Source organism: Hemitrygon akajei, chromosome 8, assembly GCF_048418815.1.
Source record: "Hemitrygon akajei chromosome 8, sHemAka1.3, whole genome shotgun sequence".
Lineage (NCBI taxonomy): Eukaryota > Metazoa > Chordata > Chondrichthyes > Myliobatiformes > Dasyatidae > Hemitrygon > Hemitrygon akajei.
Window position 1 is genome coordinate 134,462,363 of NC_133131.1, and position 23,558 is coordinate 134,485,920.

The 23,558-nt window shown below is 40.8% G+C and overlaps 1 protein-coding gene and 1 long non-coding RNA gene across 3 annotated transcripts in view; one reads left to right on the top strand and one right to left on the bottom strand.

The window, feature by feature from the left end:
* Positions 1 to 405: 405 nt before the first annotated feature.
* LOC140732277 (uncharacterized) lies at positions 406 to 4,209 on the bottom strand. Of its 2 annotated transcripts, XR_012100031.1 has the most exons (4): positions 3,860 to 4,209; positions 3,554 to 3,619; positions 1,419 to 1,528; positions 406 to 1,122 (listed from the first exon to the last, which is right to left on the bottom strand). It is a non-coding gene; the product is annotated as an uncharacterized lncRNA (long non-coding RNA). The 2 variants fall into 2 exon arrangements; XR_012100032.1 differs by lacking the exon at positions 3,554 to 3,619 and having other exon boundaries at positions 3,860 to 4,200.
* A 15-nt stretch (positions 4,210 to 4,224) lies between these two features.
* gpr158a (G protein-coupled receptor 158a) overlaps positions 4,225 to 23,558 on the top strand; it is a 598,627-nt gene continuing 579,293 nt past the window's right edge. Inside the window, exon 1 of the mRNA XM_073054683.1 lies at positions 4,225 to 5,924. Coding sequence (XP_072910784.1) covers positions 5,020 to 5,924 — 905 coding nt within the window. The 5' untranslated portion in view covers positions 4,225 to 5,019. The remainder of the gene's footprint in view (positions 5,925 to 23,558) is intronic.

Consider the following 23,558-nt stretch of genomic DNA (forward strand, 5'->3'; position numbering starts at 1 on the left):
CTCTGTCGTGGGCAAAGTACTGGAGAGTTTAACATCGATAGCTGAGCGAAGGGCGCTGAGTAGGCTACGGTCAATTATGGAAAACTCTGAACATCCTCTACATAGCACCATCCAGAGACAGAGAAGCAGTTTCAGCGACAGGTTACTATCGATGCAATGCTCCTCAGACAGGATGAAGAGGTCAATACTCCCCAATGCCATTAGGCTTTACAATTCAACCGCCAGGACTTAAGAACTTTTTAAAAGCTATTATTAATGCTTTTTGAGATAGTGATTTAGATGCATATCATATTTTTTACTGAGTTAAGTATTGTATGTAATTAGTTTTGCTACAACAAGTGTATGGGACATTGGAAAAAAAAGTTGAATTTCCCCATGGGGATGAATAAAGTATCTATCTATCTATCTATCTATCTAAATGGATATTGAGCCCTTGGACACTACCTATCTCTTTAAAAAAATATATAGTATTTCTGTTTTTGCATGATTTTTAATCTATTCAATATATGTATACTGTATAAAGTATACTGAATGAGATATATTTATTTATTAATCATTATTTTAATTTTTTTGTCTGTATTATGTATTACATTGAACTACTGCTGCTAAATTAACAAATTTTACGTTACATGCCAGTGATGATAAACCTGATTCTGAGTCTGATTCTGGTTGCTACTACCTAATGCATATTCCTGAGTGCTGAATTGCCAATGAATAATGATAACTAATTCTTCAGAGATGGTGTTAGGATTCTTGATTATCATTGCAGCTTCACAGACTGCCACCACTCTCTTGAATTACACATTGCAGATTAAAGAAAATCTACAGCTCACAAGGAGATGAATCACTACAGTAGTGTAATGGTCAGCACAACAGTATTCCAGCTCAGGATGGTGGAGTTCACAGTTTAGTTTTGGTGCTGTCTTTAAGGAGTTTGTATGTTCTCCTCATGACCATGTTGGTTTCCTCTTGATGCTCTGCTTTTCTGCCAGTCCTGAGACATACCGGTTGGTAGGTTAGTTGGTCATTGTAAATTGTTCTGTGATTAGGTTAGGGTTAAATAGGTGGATTGCTGGATATCATCGGTCACTGGGCCCAAAGGGTTTGTACTGTGCAGTATCTCTAAATAAATAAATAAACAAATATAAAGTTCACTTCAGTAAAATTCATTGCTGACATTCTTTTTTTTTTGCCATTGCATTTACACAGCTACTCCAATTAAGTTGATGACCTCACCTCCACCACTGGGAAATTTGATTAAGTTAAAACTGTTGAATATCAAAGAGGTCATACTTACTTAATTATATGATCAAATACTTTCAACTTATCTAAATCTCACTTCAGTAATAGATTTATTTATGGTCTGAGTCCAGTTTTGTATCAGATGTCATAATGTGTTCCCCAAATGTTCTTTTTACCTGCAGTATCTGAAGAGCATCAACTAACTTCAAGACACAAGAGACTGCAGATGTTGGATCCTAAAAGAAGAAAATATGCTGTTGCAGGAACTTGGCAAGTCAGGCAACATCTGTGGAGAGAAAAGGATATTCAGTGTCTAGGGTTAAGAGACTATATTTAACTCCTTAAATATACACCACTGATCAAGTACCGATCTACCCTTTAATCTATTTTCCCAATCCATCTTAAGCAATTCCGCTCTCATACCATCATAGTCTCCTTTATTTAAACTCAGTATGCTTGTTTGAGATCCAACCCTCTCATCCTCTAATTGAATATGGAATTCGACCATGTTATGGTCACTCATTCCAAGGGGATCCTTTACTAGGACATTTTTTATTAGTCCTGTCTCATTACACAGGACCAGATCTAAGACTGCTTGCCCCCTTGTCGGCTCAGTAATGTATTGTTCAAGGAACCCATCCCGAATACACTCAATAAACTCTTCTTCAAGGCTGCCATGTCCGACTTGATTAGTCCAGTCAATATGAAAGTTAAAATCCCCCATAATTATAGCTGTTCCCTTATTACAAGCCCCAACTATTTCCTGATTTATGCTTCGACCAACTGAGTTACAGCTGTTTGGAGGCCTATAGAGTACTCCCACCACTGCTTTTTTCCCTTTACTATTTCTTATTTCTACCCAAATTGTTTCGTTATCCTGATCCTTTGAGCCAATATCATTTTGCTTTATTGCAGTGATTTCTTGCTTTATTAACATAGCCACCCCACCTCCTTTTCCTTCTTGCCTGTCTCTCCTAATTGTCGAATACCCTTGTATGTTTAATTCCCAGTCCTGGTCACCCTGCAGCCACGTTTCCGTAATTGCCACAATATCATAACCATACGTAATTATTTGTACCGTCAACTCATCAATTTTATTCCTAATACTACGTGCATTCAAATAAAGGACTTTCAAATATGTTTGACACTTATCTCCTACCTTTTCCTTTTGTACAACTTTACGCTTATCTCCGTACATTCTTTCCCCTCCTGACACACTCTGTCTTTTTATTCCTCCACTTTTACCTACATCCATTACCTTCTCCATTGTCTTTTTAATTATTTGCTCTCTAGAATCCTCCCCCCCCACTAGTTAGTTTAAAGACCTCTCTGCAGCCCTAGTTATATGATTCGCCAGGACACTAACCCCAGCCCGTTTAACTAGAGTTAACTAGAGTTAAGATTGGATCAGCTATGATCTTGTTGAATGGTGGAGCAGGCTTGAGGGGCCAATTGGCCTACTCCTGCTCCTATCTCTTATGTTCTTATGTACTATATTTGAATTGCATCTTGATCTGAAATGTCAACCATTTCTTTCCCTCCATAGATGCTGCCTGCCCCAGTGAGTTCCTCCTGCTGCTTATTTCTGACCTGTGACTACAGTGGTCAATCTCTCCCAGCAACCATTTGAATCAGCATGCTGATTCGTATCAAAATTTCAAGCTACAGAAATTATGTGACCATATCTTTTTCCTTTTCATGAGGAGATGAATGTCATATGGACATTTATCATATGCCAGAATCTAAAACTGACTAACATGACTGACCATGTGTCTAAAGGTAAATAATAGCCCTATGATTTTACAGCCCACATTACCTGCAGTAAAACATACAGTAAAATCCCAAGAGGCTTTCAGTATATAATCATAGATAGCCAGATAAAAGGTCGAATACTGGCTATCTTGCAGTGAATGGATCTCCCTAAAAAACCGTTCTGTGGCCTACAGGACAACATTCAGGATTGTGATAGAATACTCTCCACTTACTTGTATTAATGAGGCCTCAAGAACTTTCTAGAACCTCGACACCGTCAATAACAAAGTAACTTGCTTGAATAGCATTTCTTCAGTCACCCTAAACACTCCTTCTCTTCATCACCAGCTCACTGTGCGTTAACAAATACTCTGCAGGTATTTGCCTAGTCTATACTGATATCACACCCCACACTCAGATCTTCTTCCTTAAGGGGGTGGTGGTGGGGCGGGGGAACAAAGACAACAGATTAATCGGAACACCACTATCTGCTGGTTCCCCTCTCAGTCATACAACCTTGCCTGTCAATTTAAAAACTCCCTCTCAAATACGGGAATACCTTCGTCAGACGGGTTGCAGTCTTCTCCATCCCGAGGAATGGGCAATAAAATGGGACGGGCGATCCCTAAAAAAACGATGAAAACGAGCGGACAAGTGTATATTTTAGCCAAAACATTTATCAAGTGGAAAAACAAGTCATTATGATTGAACGCTCGCGCTGAGGAAGTGAAGTTGCTTTCCTGAGCTGACCCAATGAATTTGAATGACCTCCCATGGCCGCTGTTTTCCATTCCTCTGCGCATCTTTGCGTCTTGATAAACAGAGCCCGAAATGTTGTCGCAATGTTTGCAATGGGGAAACTTACCATTACGGATCTCGAATTCACCAATGAATTGCGCTCAGAGCGCTGTCCTTTCAGCACCCCAGAGTGCCTCCAACACCGCAGCACGAATAAGTTGCCTCTCATCAGCAGTTATATTTAACTTGGTGCTTTAAATTATTCACAATGATAACATGCTGGCTGTAAGTCTCAAACGCTACATGTTCTGTGTAATTTTAGAAGAGTTTTATTTGTTACAAGTATTGCATAAAAGATTACTTCAACACAGATCATACCGCACTGGAGACGCAACAGTGCCTGATTGAGAGGCTAAACTCAACGCTCAAGGAGCCTGCAATCCCTGTTTCGCTCCCCTGCCTTATTACTACTGCACATGACGTGCCCGCTCCTCCCTCTGTTGGCGGAGGCTGGCGGCAGCCATCCACCCCGCTGATTGACGGGAGCCTTTGATTGACTATGAGTCACACCAATCAGCGGGGGGAGAGCGCCGAAGACGGGGAGCGAACAATCAATCGGAATGGAGCAGGGTGGTGGCGGAGAAGGGGGCGGGTGTTGGCGGTGCTGTGAGTGAATTTGTGGCTGCTGCTTAGTCGTGGCGCCTGGCATAGAGGGGAGGGGAGAGAGAGAGAGAGAGAGAGAGAGAGAGAGAGAGAGAGAGAGAGAAAGAGCGAGAGAGCGCGCGGGTGGAGTTGTCTTCTCGCGGAAAAAAAAGTGTGGTATTAATGCCGCGTCCCAGCGTTAACTCGCGGCCACCCCCTCCTGAAGAGACACTCATCCCTTGCCGCTGTCACACACCCTACTGCAAAGTGTTCTCCACTACTGACTCTCCGGGAGACGATGGGGCGAAAAAAAGTCTCCAGGACGGAAGCCACTTTCGCCCCGAGGCATTTCTTGGCGCTGAGATCTTTAGAAGCTAAAGAAGAGCTGTAAAAAAGCCAGGAATGCAATCGTTTGGGAAGGAGACGTAAGCGGCTAACTATAGCATCAGTAAGACATAGCGGGTGACCTGCGCCGAGCGGGCTGTCGACCGCGTATTTATAGACCGGGCCAATGTTGACATATCCATACGGAGGGATGCGTTCATTTTGAACGACTTATGAATATATTGATGCATCTTGGTGCCCTGTTCTAGGTTCTTCTTGCCGACATACACTGACTTTAACGGGAACGACTTGGCCGGCGAGATGGCTGGTTTTATCCTCTCTTTCCTCCTCCAAATCCAGATAGGATTCGTTTTGGGATCCAGCCACGGGCTGGGAGGGCGCTCAGAGCAACAGGGAGGGAAAGTGGGGAAGTACGAGAAGCAATCCATTTACAACAGGCACATCAATACCCACGACCTCCAGAAGCCATCGAATGCGATGAAGTCTTTCGAAATCGGCGGCAGCGGCAGTACACATCAACAACATGACAGCCTGCCCACTCCTGTCTGGGCTTTCCTTCATACCGGGGATCCTGCCAAGCTTGGCTATGCTAACTGTACCAAGAGGTACCAATTGTCAAATTTGAAAGCTGTCTCAGATACCCTGAACATACACCCGTCACTCCACAGTGCTATGGACACAATGATCCACGCCACCAATTTCTTAAACATGATCTTGCAAACCAACAGGGTACGCGAGATGACTATCAAGGAAGACATTGAATGGTACCATGCCCTGGTCAGAAGCATTCTGGAGGGCGACCCCAAAGTCCATCGGGCCGTAGTGACTTTCGATGTCCAGCCGTTCACTTCCCCTCCCCAAGTGTTTCTGCAGGCCACCAGGATGGACAATCAGATCTTGCTTCAGGATCTCTCTAGCAGCGCTCGGCGCTTGGCGAACCTCAGCACCGAGACCGAGTGGTTCAATTTGCTGAAGCACCTGCGTTCCCCTGCGTCCTCCCTGCACCGGAGGTTGCTGAGGGGCGAAATGAGGTCCTCGCATCCCTCCATGCGCAAGAAAAGCATGAGGTACCTGGTCGATAAAACTCATATCAAGTGGTCGGCGCCTTACCTGGAGTGTGAACATGGCAAGTACAACCCGCTGTGGCTGCTCACGCTCTCCACCTCCTTTTACGGACTTAAGTCGGATTTTCAGCCGGAGTTCAGGTGAGCCGCGGTAACAACTATTGCGTAGTTTTGCAATTTTAGGTGGAAACACCCCCAAATCCGCTAAAACCGTGCTAATATCTAATAGGTTTAAGACTGATTTTCACCATGCAGGATGCGTTTTTCCCCCCAGGTTGAAAGTGTCACTGGTGACACTGCTTCATTTTTTTTTATTCGGGGGTGGGGGGTGGGGAGAGGATATTCGTGGTCAGAGAAAATAATTCCTGTGACTTAACAAAGCGATGTGTGAAAGTGACCTGCCATGAACTCCCTTAACAGGGACTCTCAAAAAATACTGGGACTTCTGTTTCAGGACAGAATCCGTAGTTAGGACACCTCGTGCTCGTGAAGGCATCGGTCTCGGGGATAATCTGGCTAAACTAAACGAAAATTACGGTCTATCCCTTGAGGACGGGTTTAAGGGAAACGTCGTGATCTCGGAGATCGCGGATGCTCCGTTAGTTTGTTTCCTTTTTTTTTCTTCATATCTTTCATCCCGCAGAAAGTCCGAAGCGTGAAGCATATTGAGTTCGCGCTGTGTATGTGGTAGACTGTAAACCTGGTTTCCCCAGCAGAGTGACTTCTTTTAAATTCCATCTTCCAAATTATTTATCAAATATCGAATTTGCATTCCTTGCTGGATTTTTACTATTCTGCATTTTACAGATATGAATGGGCTCTGTGAGATGACGTAAACCATGAGCTGCCGATTTCCATTCTATCTGTGACCACTATCAATGGAGTAATCACATGTCCTTAAAGGCAGCCGGGCTGCAACCGGAGCGAGCAGCCTGTGCCAATGGGTGATTTCTTACTAAACGCGTCTTCGGTTTAGCACTCGGCTGCCTCCGGTTTATTGTCGAGATGAAGTTTTCGTGTTTTCCCACACAGCTGCTTGACGTCAGTGTGATTAAACTGTATTTCCCCCAGTAATATGCCCTGTTCAGCCTCAACACACACTGATTCATCTCCACGCTTAATCAGCAGAGAGCGTAGGGGTCCAAAAAAGAAAACACGAATCATTCAAAAATTATCTTCAAAAGACTGATTGCATTTTTGAAAACTGTATAGATTACCTTTCTCCCGTTTTATCTCATGAAATCCTTAAATGATTATGTAATGTGCGTTGATAGAACCCCGAGTGATGATAGCGTGTACAAAGCGACTGGCCAGGTTCATCCATGAAATTCCCTCAGATATATGTGCGGGCGAAGGCAAATGCAACGGAGTTTGTTTTGAATGTTCTCGCTTGGTCACAGACCGGAAACATTTAATTTTGTTAATCCAGCCATTGTGATTTTTACAATTTAGAAATGTTTTAAAGTATAGCTGGCGGCATATTGCATTGGGATTTGAAGCTGCTTGCCGCGTGGAATATATGGCCAAAGACTCGTTTTAATAAATAGCGAGAGGGTTGGACTTCTGTAAACGAGATAAGTGAAATGCTAATGAAATCAGGGTGAGGGAATTAGGGAGCTTCTGTAAATCGCGGTGAATATCTTAACTTTAAAACCGACAGTGAAGCAGTAGGTAGCGTTTTTGTGTTGTTCCTGGAGTGATAATTCACACTTTGCAAATTGCCGTCAGTTCCTAGAGCAGGATTCCATCGGGAAGTGATCTGTTAACTCGTTCGAACATATCAAACTTTTCATTGACATTGATAGGGGCTCCACCAGCACAACTTGGAAAACAAAGTACGACCGGTACTGGAAATCTGAAAACACAGGAGGTACTCATCAGGCCAGACAGATTCTGCCCGACTTGGCTAAAACTTCAACATTTTCTGTCTTTAATATAACATTGCATCCATTAATTATGGAGTCCCAGAGACAGGCAGCATAGCACCAGGCCCTTCGGCCCACCTTGCGCATGCTAACAATGTGCCTATCTGCATTCATCCCACTTACTGGGAGAGGTCTGTAGCTTTCCATGGCTTGGCAATTGTCTTGACTAGATGCTTTTTAAATGTTGTGACAGTACCTGCCTCCACCTCTTCTGGCAATCCATTCCAGATCCCCTTCAAATCTCCTATCTTCCTTTTAAAGCGATGTCCACTTGAATTGGATTCCAGTGCCACAGACAAAGAATTTTTATGGAATGCCCTACCTTCCCCTCTCATAATTTTATATGGGAGATTTCATATCCCTCCATCAGGGTCACTCTTTGGACTCCTCTGCTCCAGGTAAAACAAACTGTGTCTCTCCTTACAACTGAGAAGCTCCAGTCCAGTCCAGGGAACTTCCCAGCAAGCCTTCTGTTCAGTCCCTGATATTCTTTCCTTAATCACCTGTGTTCCAAGGAGTAAATTATATTCCCACAAGAATGGCAGATTTATCTTCATGACAAATATGAAGAAAACTAACTCAGAGATAAAATATTGTAGATTCCAGAAATAAAAATAAAAATCACTGGAAATATTTAACAGCTCAGATAACATCTCCAGTGAGAGGAAAACTATAGTACTGGTGTGGGCTGAAATCTTTCATAAATAGAGCACTAGAGCATAGAAACAGGCCCTTAGGCCTGTCCAGGCCATGCAGAAAGGTTATTCTGTTTAGTCTCTTCGAACACACCTGAAGCTTAGCCATCTATACCCTTCCCACCCATGTACTTATCCAAACTTCTCTTAAATGTTGCAATTGAATGTGCTTCCAGCATTTCCTCTGGTAGCTCATTCCACATTTGCACCACTGTCTGAGTGAAAAAGTTCCTCTTCAGATTCCTTTTCAATATTTCACCTTTCACCCTTAACCTGTGACTTATAATTCTAATCTTACCTAACCTCAGTGGAAAAATCCTGCTTGCATTTACCCCTCATAATTGAATCTCCCCTCCTTCTCCTATGATCCAGGGAATACAGTCCTAACCTTGATATCTGGGGTTATCAAGTCCTGGCACCATTCTCATAAATTGTCTCTGAACTCTTATAATCTGACCGGATCTGCAAACAATTTTCCAAATTTGACATCACCAATGTCTTGTTCTACTTCAGCACAACATTGCAAGTCCTGTACAGAGTACTTTGATTTATAAAGGTCAATGAGCCAAAAGTTTTCTTTACAACCCTATCTACCTTCCTAAGCCCTCCAGTCTAGCCTGTATGAGCACTGCTGTGACATTTTCCCTGATGAGTAATCCTATTACTCACTTTAATATCTCCCCTACTCTCATGTCTAAAACAATGGAACCACAGAGCACTGACCTGCCTGTCCTGCTACACCTTGCAAACAAATTCCACTAACCTTCATAATTCCTTGTGCTGAGTGACGCTCTAAGATCATCTGCCTTACCTGCAATATTCCTTGCATTGCAATCGATGCAACTCAGAAAATCAGTCCACAAGGTTCCTGTCTTTTTACATAGGCGTAACATCCTTTTCTCACAACTACTCCGCCAGCTACCCTGGCACTCTGGTTCCTCCTGCAGCTCTAGTTTAAACTTCCTGGTGCAGCACCAGCAAAACTTTCCACAAGGATTTTGGCACCCTCCAAGTCAGATGCAAGCCATCTCACTTGTAAAGATCCCAGCTTCTCTGGAAGAAAGCTCAATGATTAAAAAATCTGAAGCCCTCCCTCCTGCATTATTTCCTTAGCCAAATGTTAAATGGTACTATCTTCCCATTTCTAGCCTCATTAGCATGTGACATCCTGAGATCACCACTTTGCTGCCCTTAGCATTTAACTCCCCGAGCTCACTTTGCAGGACATCATTACCCTTCCTACTTTGGTACTGACATGGATAATGAGCTCTGGCTGCTCACTCTTCTTCTTAAGAATGCTATGATTTGATCCATGATGTTCCTGAGTCTGCTACACAGGAGGCAAAATACCATCTGGGAATCTCATTCTTGTCCACAGAAACTCCTGTCTGTTCCCATAACTACTGAATTCCCTATCACTGCTGCTCACCTCTTCTTCCCCTTTCCCTTCTGAGCCACAAAGCCAGATTCAGTGACAGACCGCTGACTGCGATGGGTTTCCTCCGCTAGGTCATACCACCAACTGTACCCAAAGCAGTATACTTGTTATTGTGTCCTGCACCTTAGATGTAACTGCTTCCATGTATCTCCTGTCAATCAATTCCTCAGCCTCCTGAAATGATTCAGCATTCATCCAGTTCCAGCTCCAATTACCGAATGTGGTGTAAAAGAAGCTGCAGCTGGATGCACCTTGCAAGTGTAGCCATCAGGGATATTGGAGGTCTCCCTGTCTTCCACATTCCACAAGAGGAGCTCTTCACTGTCCTGTCAGTTATTCACAGTGCTCTAACTGTGCATGAGAAAGAAAGAAAACATCCCGGAAGCATATCTTAGACTCCGCCTCTTATTGCTGAAGCCTTTTGAACTAAAGCCTCAGCTCCCATCCCAACACTGGCCCACTCACTCAATGGTTGCTTCTTTTAAACATCACTTCCTTTTATTGGACTAATAATGCAGACAATCTCAAGCTCCGCAGGAAGTCCTGACAGGCCCACTTGCTTTTTAAATCTTGTGCTGAACTCCTCCAGAAGCAGCTGTTGTCAAGATCTCCAACTCGGCTAGAGCATCCTGTACAATAAGTTTTAAGATTAAAAAGAATGGGAGAGGAGGTGAATCAATAAAGAATAAAAGGGGTGGTCTGTAGTGGTGTATGGAGCAGAAAAGGGAAAATGATACAAGAATGCAAGGACCACGCATATTGAGCAAGTGAAAGAGCAAAAAGAGCAGACACTATTCCCAGTTACACTCCTCTAAACTCACATTCTCCTCCTACATTCCATCATTACAAACCCCTTTGGCCTTGCACCAACCACCCTTGTATACGTCCTGCCTGCCAACATATCACAAGTTATTTCCTGTTATTGTTAACTCAAGGGATTCTGCAGATGTGGAAATCTTCAGCAACTCACACAAAGTGCTGAAGGAACTCAGCAGGCCAGGCAGCACCAATGTATGGGAATAAACAGACAGAGTTTTGGGCTAGCACCCTTCAACAGGATTGAAAAGGAAAGGAGCAAAAAACCAGAATAAGAACGTGTGGGGAAGGGAAGAAGTACAACTGGCAGGAGGTAGGTGAGACCAGATGGGAAGTGGAGATCCCATCTAAATAGCCTCCTACCTGATGGCATGAACAACAGTATCTCTAACTTATGGTAATTACTGCCCTCTCCCTCTTCTTTCTTTTTCCATTCCCTATACTGGTCACCCTCTCACCCCTCTCTTATCACATGCCCATCACATCCCCCTGGTTCCCCTTCTCCTTCCCATTCTTCCATGGTCCACTGTCCTCTCCTACTCGATACTGCCTGTCTTGCTGCGTTCCTCCAACATTTTGTGTGTATTATCTCCTTTAATCTTTTTGTTCCTCCCCTTCCCTCAATTTTAAATAAGCGTTTCCCCCCAATTCTGGTAAAAAAAAAAGAGATCAACCTGCATCTCTCATAACTTTGCATAATTACAGTTGCAACAATTAGTACTTTGGGCTACTTTCATACAAGGGTAATTCTTGATATTGCTCTTACTGAGCAAAGCCTTCAGAGGGCAATTGCAACTGAATGAAGATTTTACATTCCAGATCTATGACTCAGTTCCCTTTGCAAACAAGCCTGTTAACCAGTGCATAACTGGTGCACACAAGGTAAATGATATCAGCTTTCTGTATGTTGAATTCAGTGTATAGAGAGTATGTTCCATCAGCATCAATGATATAAATCAGCTTATAATAAAATCTTGTAAAAGTAGTGATGTTTATGCAGCTTCCTATGACATATGGAAATGGAAGAGTAATAACAACTCTAATGTCTCAAACATCTTTCCATGAAATTTCCATTATCCTGGCAATACTAAGAGACTACTTATACCTGTCAATGCATAAAGATGTTTTTCTTCCCTTTGTAATTATTTATATTGCACAGCACACAATAAATTTGTACTACAGCAATGCACACAAAATGCTGGAGGAACTCAGCACATCAGGCAGCCTCAGCCATCAGCCAGAGGAATAAACAGGCGATGCTTCTCGCGATGACACTTTACCAGGATAGGAAATAGGGGGGAAACCATAATAAGAAATGGGGGGAGGGGTGAGGTATGAATTGGCATGTGATAGATGCGTCCAGGTGAGAGGGAAGGTAGGTGGGTGGGGGAGGAGGGATGATGTGAGAATCTGGGTGCAGATAGGTGAAATAGGTAAAGAGCTGAAAAAGAAGGAATCTGAAAGGAGAGGACAGTTGACCTCTCCTATAAAATTCCTTAAAGGGAAGAAGGTGGGGTACCAGAGGGAAGTGATGGGTAGGTCATGTGGGCCAGGGAGGAGAAGAGAAGGAGTGTGAGGGTAACCAGAATGGGGGAACAAAAGTGGGCGGGTTGGGGGGAAGGGTACAGAGGGGAGTGGATACCGGAAGTTAGAGAAATCAACGTTCATGCCATCGGGTTGTAGATTACCCAGACAGAGTGTGATGTATTTTTCCTCCAACCTGCATTTGACCTGATTGTGGCAATAGAGGAAGCCATGAACAGACATGTTGGGGAATAGGAAATCAAAATGTAATTGCTGGTGACCGGGAGATCCTGGTGGTGGACAGAGCTTAAGGGCTCAATGAATCAGACCCCCAATCTACATTGAGTCTCACTGAATCAGAGGAGGCTGCACTTGGAGCACAAGATACAGTGAATGACCCCGACAGACTTGCAGGTGAAACGCTGTTACGGGCCCTGAATGGTGGTGAGGGAGGAGGTGTAGAGGCTGGTGTAGCACTTGTCATGGTTGCAGGGATATGTGTTATGAGAGAGATCTGTGGGAAGGGATGACTAAACAAGAGAATGTATCCCCTTCCATAAATGCTACATGACCTGTTGAGTTCCTCCAGCACTTTGAGTGTGTTGCTCAAGATTGCCAGCACCTGCAGAATCTTTTGTGTCACAAGTTCATACTATATGCATATTATAGCATAATTATATCATTTGAATAATCTGTTATTAATAATAACCTTTTTTCATAAAAGCCTTGTTTCTGGCCTGGGTGGTGTACTCTGAGCATTTGCATTGTATTTTACTTTCAGAAGTGCATCAAAATGAAGAGCACTAAAGTTATCATAAACACAAGAAATGCTGGAAATCTTGAGCAACATACACAAAATATTGTAGAAACTGCAACACAGACAAAATGCTGGAGGAACTTAGCAGGCCAGGCAGCATCTGTGAAAAAGTGTATACAGTTGACGTTTCAGGCCGAGAACCTTCGGCAGCACTGGAGAAAAAAAGCTGAGGAGTAGATTTAAAAGGTGGGGGGACGGGAGAGAGAAACACAAGGTGATAGGTGAAACCTGAAAGGAGAGGGATGAAGTAAAGAGCTGGGAAGTTGATTGGAGAAAGTGATACAGGGCTGGAGAAGGTGGGTCTGAGAAGAGGACAGAAGGGCATGGAAGAAAGGAAAGGGCGGAGGAGCATCAGAGGGAGGTGATGGGCAGGCAAGGAGATAAGGTGAGAGAGGAAAAAGGGATGGGAATGGTGTGGGGGGGGGGGGCATTACCAGAAGTTCGAGAGATCAATGTTCATGCCATCAGGCTGAAGGCATGTTGGAATATAAGGTGGTGTTCCTCCAATCTAAATGCAATCTCATCACAACAGTGGAGGAGGCCATGGATAGACATATCGGAATAGGTATGGGATGTGGAGTTAAAATGGTTGGTGACTGGGAGATCCTGCTTTTTCTGGCGGTTGGAGTGTAGGTGCTCGGCAAAGTGGCCTCCCAAACCATGTTGGGTCTCACTAATATACAGGAGGCCATACTGGGAGCACTGGACACAGGATACAATTCCAACAGACTCACAGGTGAAGCGTCGCCTCACCTGGAAAGACTGAATGGTAGTGATGGAGGAGGTGTAGCACTTGTTCCGCTTGCAAGTATAAGTACCAAGACGGAGATCAGTAGGGAGGGACGAATGGAAAAGGGAGTTGTGTAGGGAGTGATCCCTGTGGAAAGCAGAAAGTGGGGGAGAGGAGGGAAGGATGTGCTTGGTGGTGGGATGTAGTTGGAGATGGCCTTCCATGGCCTTTTGTCTCCTTCTCCAGCCTTGTATCTCTTTCAACAATCAACTTCCCAGCTCTTTACTTCATCCCTCCCCCTTCATGTTTCATCTATCACCTTGTGTTTTTCTGTCTCCTCCCCAACCTTTTAAATCTACTCCTCAGCTTTTTTTTTCTCCAGTCCTGCCCATGGGCCTCGGTCCGAAATGTCAACTCTACTCTTTTCCATAGATGCTGTCTGGCCTGCTGAGTTCCTCCAGCATTTTGTGTGTGTTTCTTGCATTTCTAACATCTGCAGATTTTCGCTTGATTGTGATAGGAACTCTGCAAGTCAGGCAGCATCCATGGGAGGGGAATATACAGCGGACATTTTGGGCTGAGACCCTTCACCAGGACTGAAAAGGAGGGGGGCAGAGATGGAGGGAGGGAAAGGAGTACAAGTTGACACGTGATAGGTGAAACCAGATGAGGAAGGAGGTTAGTAGCTGCTGGAGGGTGGTTGAAAAATTCTATTTATTTGAGAATGTATGCTTAGTTTCTTTTGCAAAATTGTTTGAAGATAAATCTTGGACATACTTAAAAATCCTTCATTCCACTAACTTAATTATGTGTTTGTATATTTGTGTGTTTTTGTGGTTACAATTTAGTTCTCACTACCTACTGTATATGTATTTGCTTTGTGCTCTACACACTTATGAAAACAGAGGAAACCTAGAGAGAAAAGATATTTGCTTGTTAATTTAAATTTAATATAACTATATGTCAAAATTTGAAAAGAACTAATTATCTCATTAGTGTTATGTTGGCACTTGAGATGTTTGCTCCCCTTTAATACAGCGGTGAGATTCCAGTTAATAAAATATTAGAGAAGAAAGAAAGAGTTAGAAAGAGATAGAGACAAGATGGGAGTGTCACGAAGGTTAGTGGAGTTGTGGATAGTGTGGCAGGTTGACGTAGGTTGCAAAGGTACATTGACAGGCCACAGAGCTGGTCTGAAAGGTTTGTGAAGATTCGTCATGTCATCTAAAACTTTGACAAACTTCTATGTGTGGTGGAATGCACATTGACTGGTTGCATCATGGTCTGGTATGGAAACACCAATGCCCTTGCGCAGAAAAGTCTATGAAAATTAGTGGATGCAGCCCTGTCCATCAGAGGTAAAGCCCTTCCCACCATTGAGCACACCTACACGAAACACTGTCGCAGGATAGCAGCATCCGTCATTAAGTCCCCCATCATCCAGGCCATGCTCTTCTCACTTTTGCCATCAGGAAGAAAGTACAAGAGACTCAGTACCAGCATCATCAGTTTCAAGAACAGTTATTACCCCTCAACCATCAGGCTCCTGAACCAGAGGGGATAATTTTACTCAAATTCACTCACCACATCACTGAAACTGTTCCCACAACCTGTGGACTCATTTTCAAGGACACTACATCTCATGATCTCAATATTTATTGCTTATTTAATATTATCATTATTATTGTACTTTGTTTTCTCAGCACAAGCTCATAAAACCTAAGGTACTGGCATAGCCAAGCACACTAATTTCTCAATTGCTAGTAACTTTTGGTCTATTCTAGTGATGTTTAGTCATGAGGTTTTCTGGAGGTTTACATAAATATTGCTTCATAGACCTAATTGTTTAATGCTATTGGGTAGTGACTTTGGGTTGATACTAGTTGTAGATATTGGTATTGGAACAATGTATACCCTGTTCATGTTCCAAAGTCTTTCAATTTCTTCTTTTAATTCAGCATGGTTTCTGTGTGTTAAGTGTGTTTGGAATGGTTATATTAATTAAGGAAGTTGTTCTTGCTTGTTTCTCCTATAATATTACATCCAGACAGTTATTATGAATTGTCCTATCAGTAATAATAGATCGGTCATAATATAATTCGTAGGACTCTGACTCCAAAACTGGATCAGGTTTCCATTTATAGTAAGGTATGGTGTCTTTTATGAGTTTAACACTTAAAGCAAGATTTTGGTGAATGATGTTTGCCACTTGATTGTGCCTGTGTAGGTAATCACGTTGAGTTAAACTGCTGCAGGATCCTGTAATGTGTTGGATTGTTTTTGGCTTCCCATGGCATTTTCTGCATTTCCTCTCTTGAATTTGTTGGTCTTTTATTGTGTACTTTTTGATATCTTTTGTGTTAACTACCTAGTCCTGTATTGCCATAAGAAACCCCTCTGTTTCTGGGAAGAGGCCTCCAACTCTGAGCCAGGCATTTGAAGCTATCTTGTCAATATCTAGTCTGCTTAAATCATGGGAATGTCTTCCATAGAGTCATGCTCTTCCATTGGATAACTTTTTCTTCTATACTGATCATTTCTTCATTTTTCTGGATAATGATTTCATTTATGTTTAGTGGTGTGTACTTCTTAACAGAATTGCATATGCTTGTATGGAGTGCTGAATCCTGTTTGCATTAATGACAGTGTATCATTGGAAGTTTTATCTGACTGTTGTGTAATTTTATTATGTCTGCTCTTCTGTCCTAGATAGTGTTAACTTAAGTGTGTTCAAGTTTACATAGAGTTTTTTAAAATTCGTCATTTCAGTTCTTATTTTTCTCTGTAAGTTTCCCAGATCAGTTTCAGACCAAGATATTATGCCAAAAGAATAAGTTAATAAGTGTATAGCAAAAGTGCTTATTGCCTTTATATCAATAATTATGAATATTAACACTTTTCCAGTTGTGGGTATTTTTAGCACTGCTATTACCATATCTATTGTTTGCATTTCTTCAATTATATGAGTGCATTCTCTTCCCCACCTCCCTAATTCTTGATTGTGTGTCACCCTGTTTGACTAGGTATCAGACCAAAAGTCCGTTATAATTGCGTTTGTTGGTAATTCTGTGCTAGGGTTTGTGACATTTTGGTGCATCGAATTTCAATGTCCTGTGTAAACTTTTTTCCATTATTTCTTCATCTGGTGCATTTCATGTATCTATTTAGTCTGGCTTTATATGCAGCAAGCTTTTGTTTTAATGTATCTATAAATTCTACAACGCATTTGTCAGGTTGAGTGTATTTTTATGGACATTATATTTCCTTAGCTTTTCTCTTAAATTTCTAGCTTGGGTTATCCATTTTATACTCCATTAGGTGAGCTATTTCTGCTCTTAAGGTTTCAATTTTTTTGTTAATCTCTTCTGTTATGTTAGCATTCTCATTTCATTACTCAGGTTTGGGTTTCTATTAATGATTGCCTTAATTTTGGAACCATTGCACTGCACTGCTGTTAATGATGTGCGTATGTTATTGTATGTAATTCTTCAAATGTTTCAAGTTTTCCTAAATATTGTGGAAATATTGTATTGTTGATGTAGTAACAATTTGTTTTTGTAAATTTAATGATGTTTTTTGTTGTGTGGGGCCTTTTTGTTGGGTCACTGGCATTATATTCTGTTAGTGTGCTGTTAAATGTTAGGATAACTTTGTCTATAAGTTCACTTTTGTCCTCAGCATTCTGCAGAGGCTCTACTTCTGTGTTGTTGCTGTTACCATCAGATTGTGGAGCAGATGTTGAAGAATTCTATTTTCTTCAGCACTTTGGGGGTCTTGCATCTTTATTAGTTTCTTGTATAGCATTGTTGTAGTCTTTAGGTTGGTTTCTTTCTGGCTCTTGTGCAACCTCACATTTTATTTGGTTTATCATGTTATAGGGATACATTTTTAAAAAATTATTGCTCTACATTAATTTGCAATTTGTTGTGCATTTACTTGAATGAAGGGATATTGTGCAATAAAATGTTGATGGAGTTTGTCCCTGTATACTGTCATGTCAATCTCAAGCTCCATTACTTGATAATATACATGTATTATGAATATATATTATGTTATTATTATTTCTTCATCTCTGTCCTTCTGCACTTGTAGCTTGTTGGGTTTTTTTGCACATTGGTTGCTGTCTGTCCTGTTGGGTGCAGATATGTAGGAGGGAAGTGTTAGTTTGATCCTCGAGTAGGTTAAAAGGTCAGCACAACACCGTGGGCTGAAGACTTGTACTGTGCTGTAATGTTCTATGTACTGTGTCTTTTCTCATTCTAATGATATGCTTACAGAGAAATAAATATGCACGTATTGCTAGCCAGTTTTACTTTCCTCAAGTAATTACTAAACTGATTTGTCAGTGATATCTCTGTGTACTGTCAATAAATTGCACTACAGTTTTTTTAACTTACACTACTCTGAGATCTACCCCCCAAACCTTCATCTCTGAGCAGGACAAGGGCAGTAGGTGAATGCACTGTCACCTGCAGATTGCTCTCCAAGTACACTTGGCCTGGAGTTATATTGCCATTCCTTCATTGTCACTAGATTCAAATCTTAGAATTACTGCTCCAAAGGTATTGTGGGCATATTTTCAGAAGGATTGTAGTGATCCCAGTAGGCAGCCTACCATTACTTTTCCAACAAAACTCACGTCCTAAAAATGAATAACTATAACTGGAAAGCAAAAAAGATGGACTCAAGGCACCATTTCAACAAGGGGTCTGAAGATAGTACAAAAAAAAAACACTCTTTTGAGTTCTAAAGCAGTTGGCACCTTCTAAATGTATGCCATCTTCACCTTAGAGATGGATATAACATTCAAAGTTATCACAGTAAAATATCACTTTGCTGCATAGTTACATTCCAAACAAAATGGTAGATAGATAGATAGATAGATACTTTATTCATCCCCATGGGGAAATTCAACTTTTTTCCAATGTCCCATACACTTGTTGTAGCAAAACTAATTACATACAATACTTAACTCAGTAAAAAAAAAATATGATATGCATCTAAATCACCATCTCAAAAAGCATTAATAATAGCTTTAAAAAGTTCTTAAGTCCTGGCGGTAGAATTGTAAAGCCTAATGGCATTGGGGAGTATTGACCTCTTCATCCTGTCTGAGGAGCATTGCATCGATAGTAACCTGTCGCTGAAACTGCTTCTCTGTCTCTGGATGGTGCTATGTAGAGGATGTTCAGAGTTATCCATAATTGACCGTAGCCTACTCAGCGCCCTTCGTTCAGCTACCGATGTTAAACTCTCCAGTACTTTGCCCACGACACCACGGTGTTCTAATGCTCTCTAAATTTAGAAGCACAGGACTAATTGTTCCTTGCTGATGTCTCTTGGGGATTTTATCTTATTGGAATTTGTGATGATCAAAGAATAAATCATGTTGAAACATGAACTTCTGATCATCTGTACACTGCTAGCATGCATATTTTCTCAACAAGATACATTTTCTAGCTCTCAAGTGAATTGGTAATGAGGTTTCCATTATCCAATCAGAACACCCCTTTTATTTATTAGACTGCAACTAACTGGGTGTTATGATTCACCCAGTTATGCACAAATTTCCTGAAGCATATGGAATCTCATTTTTTTTGTATATAATATAGTTTTACAGGAGATTATGTGGTAATAGATGATTTCCAACCAGCATCTTTACTACTGTTCAAGATTTAGTTGATCACTCAGCATACAAAATAGTAACTGAGCATCAGGTATATTAGTTACAAGCATAATTCCACAATTCAATACTTTTTAACATTAGAACTGATCTTTTTTGGACTTTTTAGTGACAAATATCCATTAAGTCTTAGATATCATTGGAATAAATTAACTGGTCTAAGTTGACATTTGTCAAAAGCTAAAGGAAATAATACTGTTACAAAGCAGTTAACTATGGTAAGCTGAAATTAATGATTGCTTCTTGACTCCATATTTAATGGCCAGTAAATGGTTATGTAAAACAGAGTATCAGAATCAGAGTTGGGTTTATTATCACCGACATGTGTTGTGAAATTTGTTAAGTAGTGAAAAATGATATGTTCAAACAAAACATGGTCGTACTTATCTTCAGAGAATTTATTTTACATTTTGAACTGCTAATAACTTATGCATAATTTAGTTCCTCAATATAAGCCAGCACTGTAAGGCAAAATACTGGGAAATAGAAGATGCAGGAAATAGAAAACTTACAGATCTTACTCTGATTACTGTCTCCCCACAAATGCTTCTCTCCCATTACTTAACTTTCTCTGACCACATTATCTTATTTAGAAAATGCTGGTGGTACTCCCATAGCATTATTTTCCTAGATAAATATTCTTTATGGAATGTTGTGTTGCATTCTTCTACATAGTGATAAGATATGTTCAGTATAGCCTGAAGATGATGATCTTGGGAAACAAACACCTTTACTGATTTCCTTTAATGAAGGTGTAGCATACATTTCAAAACTGTCTCTACAATTTTCTTCTATTGTCATCAAGGACTCTACTTTGCATGAGTACAACATGTTTTGAATGCCTTAACCATCAGGTGCTGAATTAGAAATGCTCTAGGATATATTTAGCCATTTATGATCTTTCTCTAAATATCCTAGCATAATCCTTTCAGTTGATTTTGTTCTACTAGCCCAGCCAATTATGTTGTTGGGGAAGAAACAGCATATTTACAACAAAGAGTGAGTTGTGAGTCCAAATTTGCATTCTACCTATAGTCCAGACCTTATCCATTGAATTATTTTAAGGAACTTGAATTCTTCAGAAGTGATTCAAGCAATCAACACTGGTATATTTTCACTTTGCAAATGTCCCTGTACATTACATTGATCAGTAGATGTTTAGATTGTACTGTCAACACTTTGCACCAACAGAAATCTGTACTTCTAATCAGTTGTTTGCACAAATTATAAAATGCGCAGACATCCCTTGTAGATAATAATGTTTAAGGTCCTTTTACATTTTAACCTTACATGCATAAATTTTATTGTTCAATGTATTTGGCTAAATTTATTCAATGAATACCTAGTTAGTTCTGTTCAAACATATGGCGCCATTTTTATTTTTATATCACAGCACAAACTTTAAAAAACACAATGTTATGTTCTGTATGGAATACTTTGTTACTGCATCTCTGTTGGGAATATAATTCACCGTTGGGTGTGTGATATTCTTTGCACTTTTGACAATAATACAGAAATTGTCAAGGCTCCATTAATAGTTTAAGTGGCAGGTTCAGCATAGATAATATGGTCTTCCACAATAGCAGTACAACTTTTCAAATTGGTAGTTAGCTTTGATCTGGCTTGTCAACAGTTTGATTGCTCATTTTCTCCTTCATGTCTCATGAGCAATAAAACATCAGATTTTATTCCAACACCCTCTCCAAACAGTCAGTCAACTTAACGACTGATAGATGCTTCAGTGACAGATAATTCACTGCTTACACGTGTCGTTGCTTCAGCACTGTCCCTTTTTCCCTCATTAGCCACGTTTTGATGATTCTTAATTCTATAATGACATTCTTTTCCCTTACAACATCTATATCCATGGATCTTCTTAACAAATCCTGTGTAAGCTACAATTTCAGGGTCATCTTTAACTACCATTCGATAATCTCAATGGACAGGTGAATCCCTGCTTGTTTTCAAATTTCACATAAAAATCCAACTTACTGGCAGCTACATTTTGTAGATGCATCAGGTTTGTCATCCAAAGACTTGATCAGCTGGAATACTAGACATTTGCCAGTTCTATAACAAGAGAAATAGACAGGCATTTTAACAATATCCACTGGTTGGAAGCTGCTGCAATTTAGACACAACAGGACAGATGGTTTATTATTTCTTGCTAGTGATTTAAGAGGTTGGTTTCATGACAGTGCTGGTGAGCATTATGAAAGCATGTGCACTGTACAAACATTCTGTGTCATTGATTCCTTTTCTTTCCCCCCCCCCCCCCACTTTTCTACTTCCAAATTCTTTCTTCTGGTTATTGCAGAGGATGGTGAATCTCTGGGATTCTCTCTAGGACGGTTGTGGAGGCTTAATCAGGAATTGGGGAATTAGGTGAAAGTAAAAGTGATGAGGTTAGGGGCAGATCAGCCATGTTCATATTGAATAGCAGAGCAGGTTCGAGGGGCCGAGTGGTCTACTCCTCCTCTACAGTACTAGGCCCAGTGATTACTGATCAAGGATCAATTCCCACCTCTGTCTGTAGGGAGTTTGTAGGTCCTCCCTGAGATTGCATGGGTTACATCTGGGTGTTCTGATTTCACGATGCACGAGTTAGGGTTGCTGAATTCTAGGCATGATGCATTGGCACTGGAGGCATGATGACACTTGCCCAACACAATCCACACTCACTTGATTTGATGCAAACGATACGTTTTGCTCTATATTTCAATGTTCAGTGTACATGTGATTTATAAAGCTAATCTGTATCTTTTCTTTTCTTGCATTGTTCTTATCAAACAAAATGATTTGATCCATCAAGCCTGTCCTTCTCTCAAGCCCCTGTTTTCTCAGGCCCATTATATTTAAACAGTCAAACGTGCACAGGTTGGAGCTCAACCCTTCCAAAAGTCACATTCCCTGAACCTCAGTAGACTTATGCACCTTGTTCCATTGAATCACAGTTCCACCGGGTCGAATCCCATGACCGATTCTCCAGCATTTTCTCATCTCCTGCCAAACAAAGACACCCACTCATACTGATGTCAGGTGCACCAAAAAAAACACTCCCCTGATTGGATGGCTCAGCATTCCGAAGCACCCATTATCTCTAAACATAACCCGAACACTGCTTCTACAGAAAGACCATTACGTTAGCAGTGAAACCTTTATTAGGGCATTATATCTACTTATGCAGTAGAAAACATTTTTGAACCATTAACAATTCACAGCATTTTCAAGTGGTAAATTTTTGGTGGGTGAATCTAATAAGATAAACTAATTTCAACTTTATTTGTTATTATAACACTTATTATTGTTAATGTATTATTAAAGAATCCAACTTTGTATCCCTTATCTAAAATGGGCATTAACTACGAATACTTTAAAAATCATTATCACTCTTTTGTTGACCATGTTGCTGCTAATTTATTGCAGTGTTCATGACATTTGCTCCAGCTCTCTGGTGGAAATCTGGCAAGGAATCGTTGGCAGTAAATGTAAATGCAAATGCCTATACTTTCTTCTGAAAAATAGAAAGCACTTAAAACCCGTAAACAGCATTATGCATTAAAGGAAACAGAACCAAAATAATTCTGATTGGAAACAGTTCTTAAGTTTGTGAAGATGTACTGATGTTGTTATAAAGAAAATAACTGTTTTAGGATCTATTTTGTTGAACTATAAAGTAGATTAGAATGGAAAATCAGAATCAGGATTATTTTTGGATGGTGCAGGATCATTTCTGTCCAAAGTGGCTGCTAGAACTGACAGTGGGACTAGAGGAAAAGGAAGGAGAGAAGCAGATCAGGGCAAGGAAGGACACAGCATCCCCTATAACAGAATATCTCACTTCCAATTCATTGAGGAACTATGTATTTGGTGGCTGTACTTCATCAACAAAGATATGACAAAGTTATACTAGCTGTTGCAGAACTTTAGTCCAGTACCAGGGACATATTTTGTTACTATGGCCTTGTAGATATCCTTGCTCTTAAACATCTAGAATTTAAAGTCAATTTGCACTGTATAAGATGGAATTATCGGCACAGTTAACATATTGCATCAAATGTACAAGGGGTGATGGATAAGTTTGTGGCCAAAGGTAGAAGGAGTTATCAACTTCAAACTTTCTTCATTTTCACTCAAAGATTTGAAC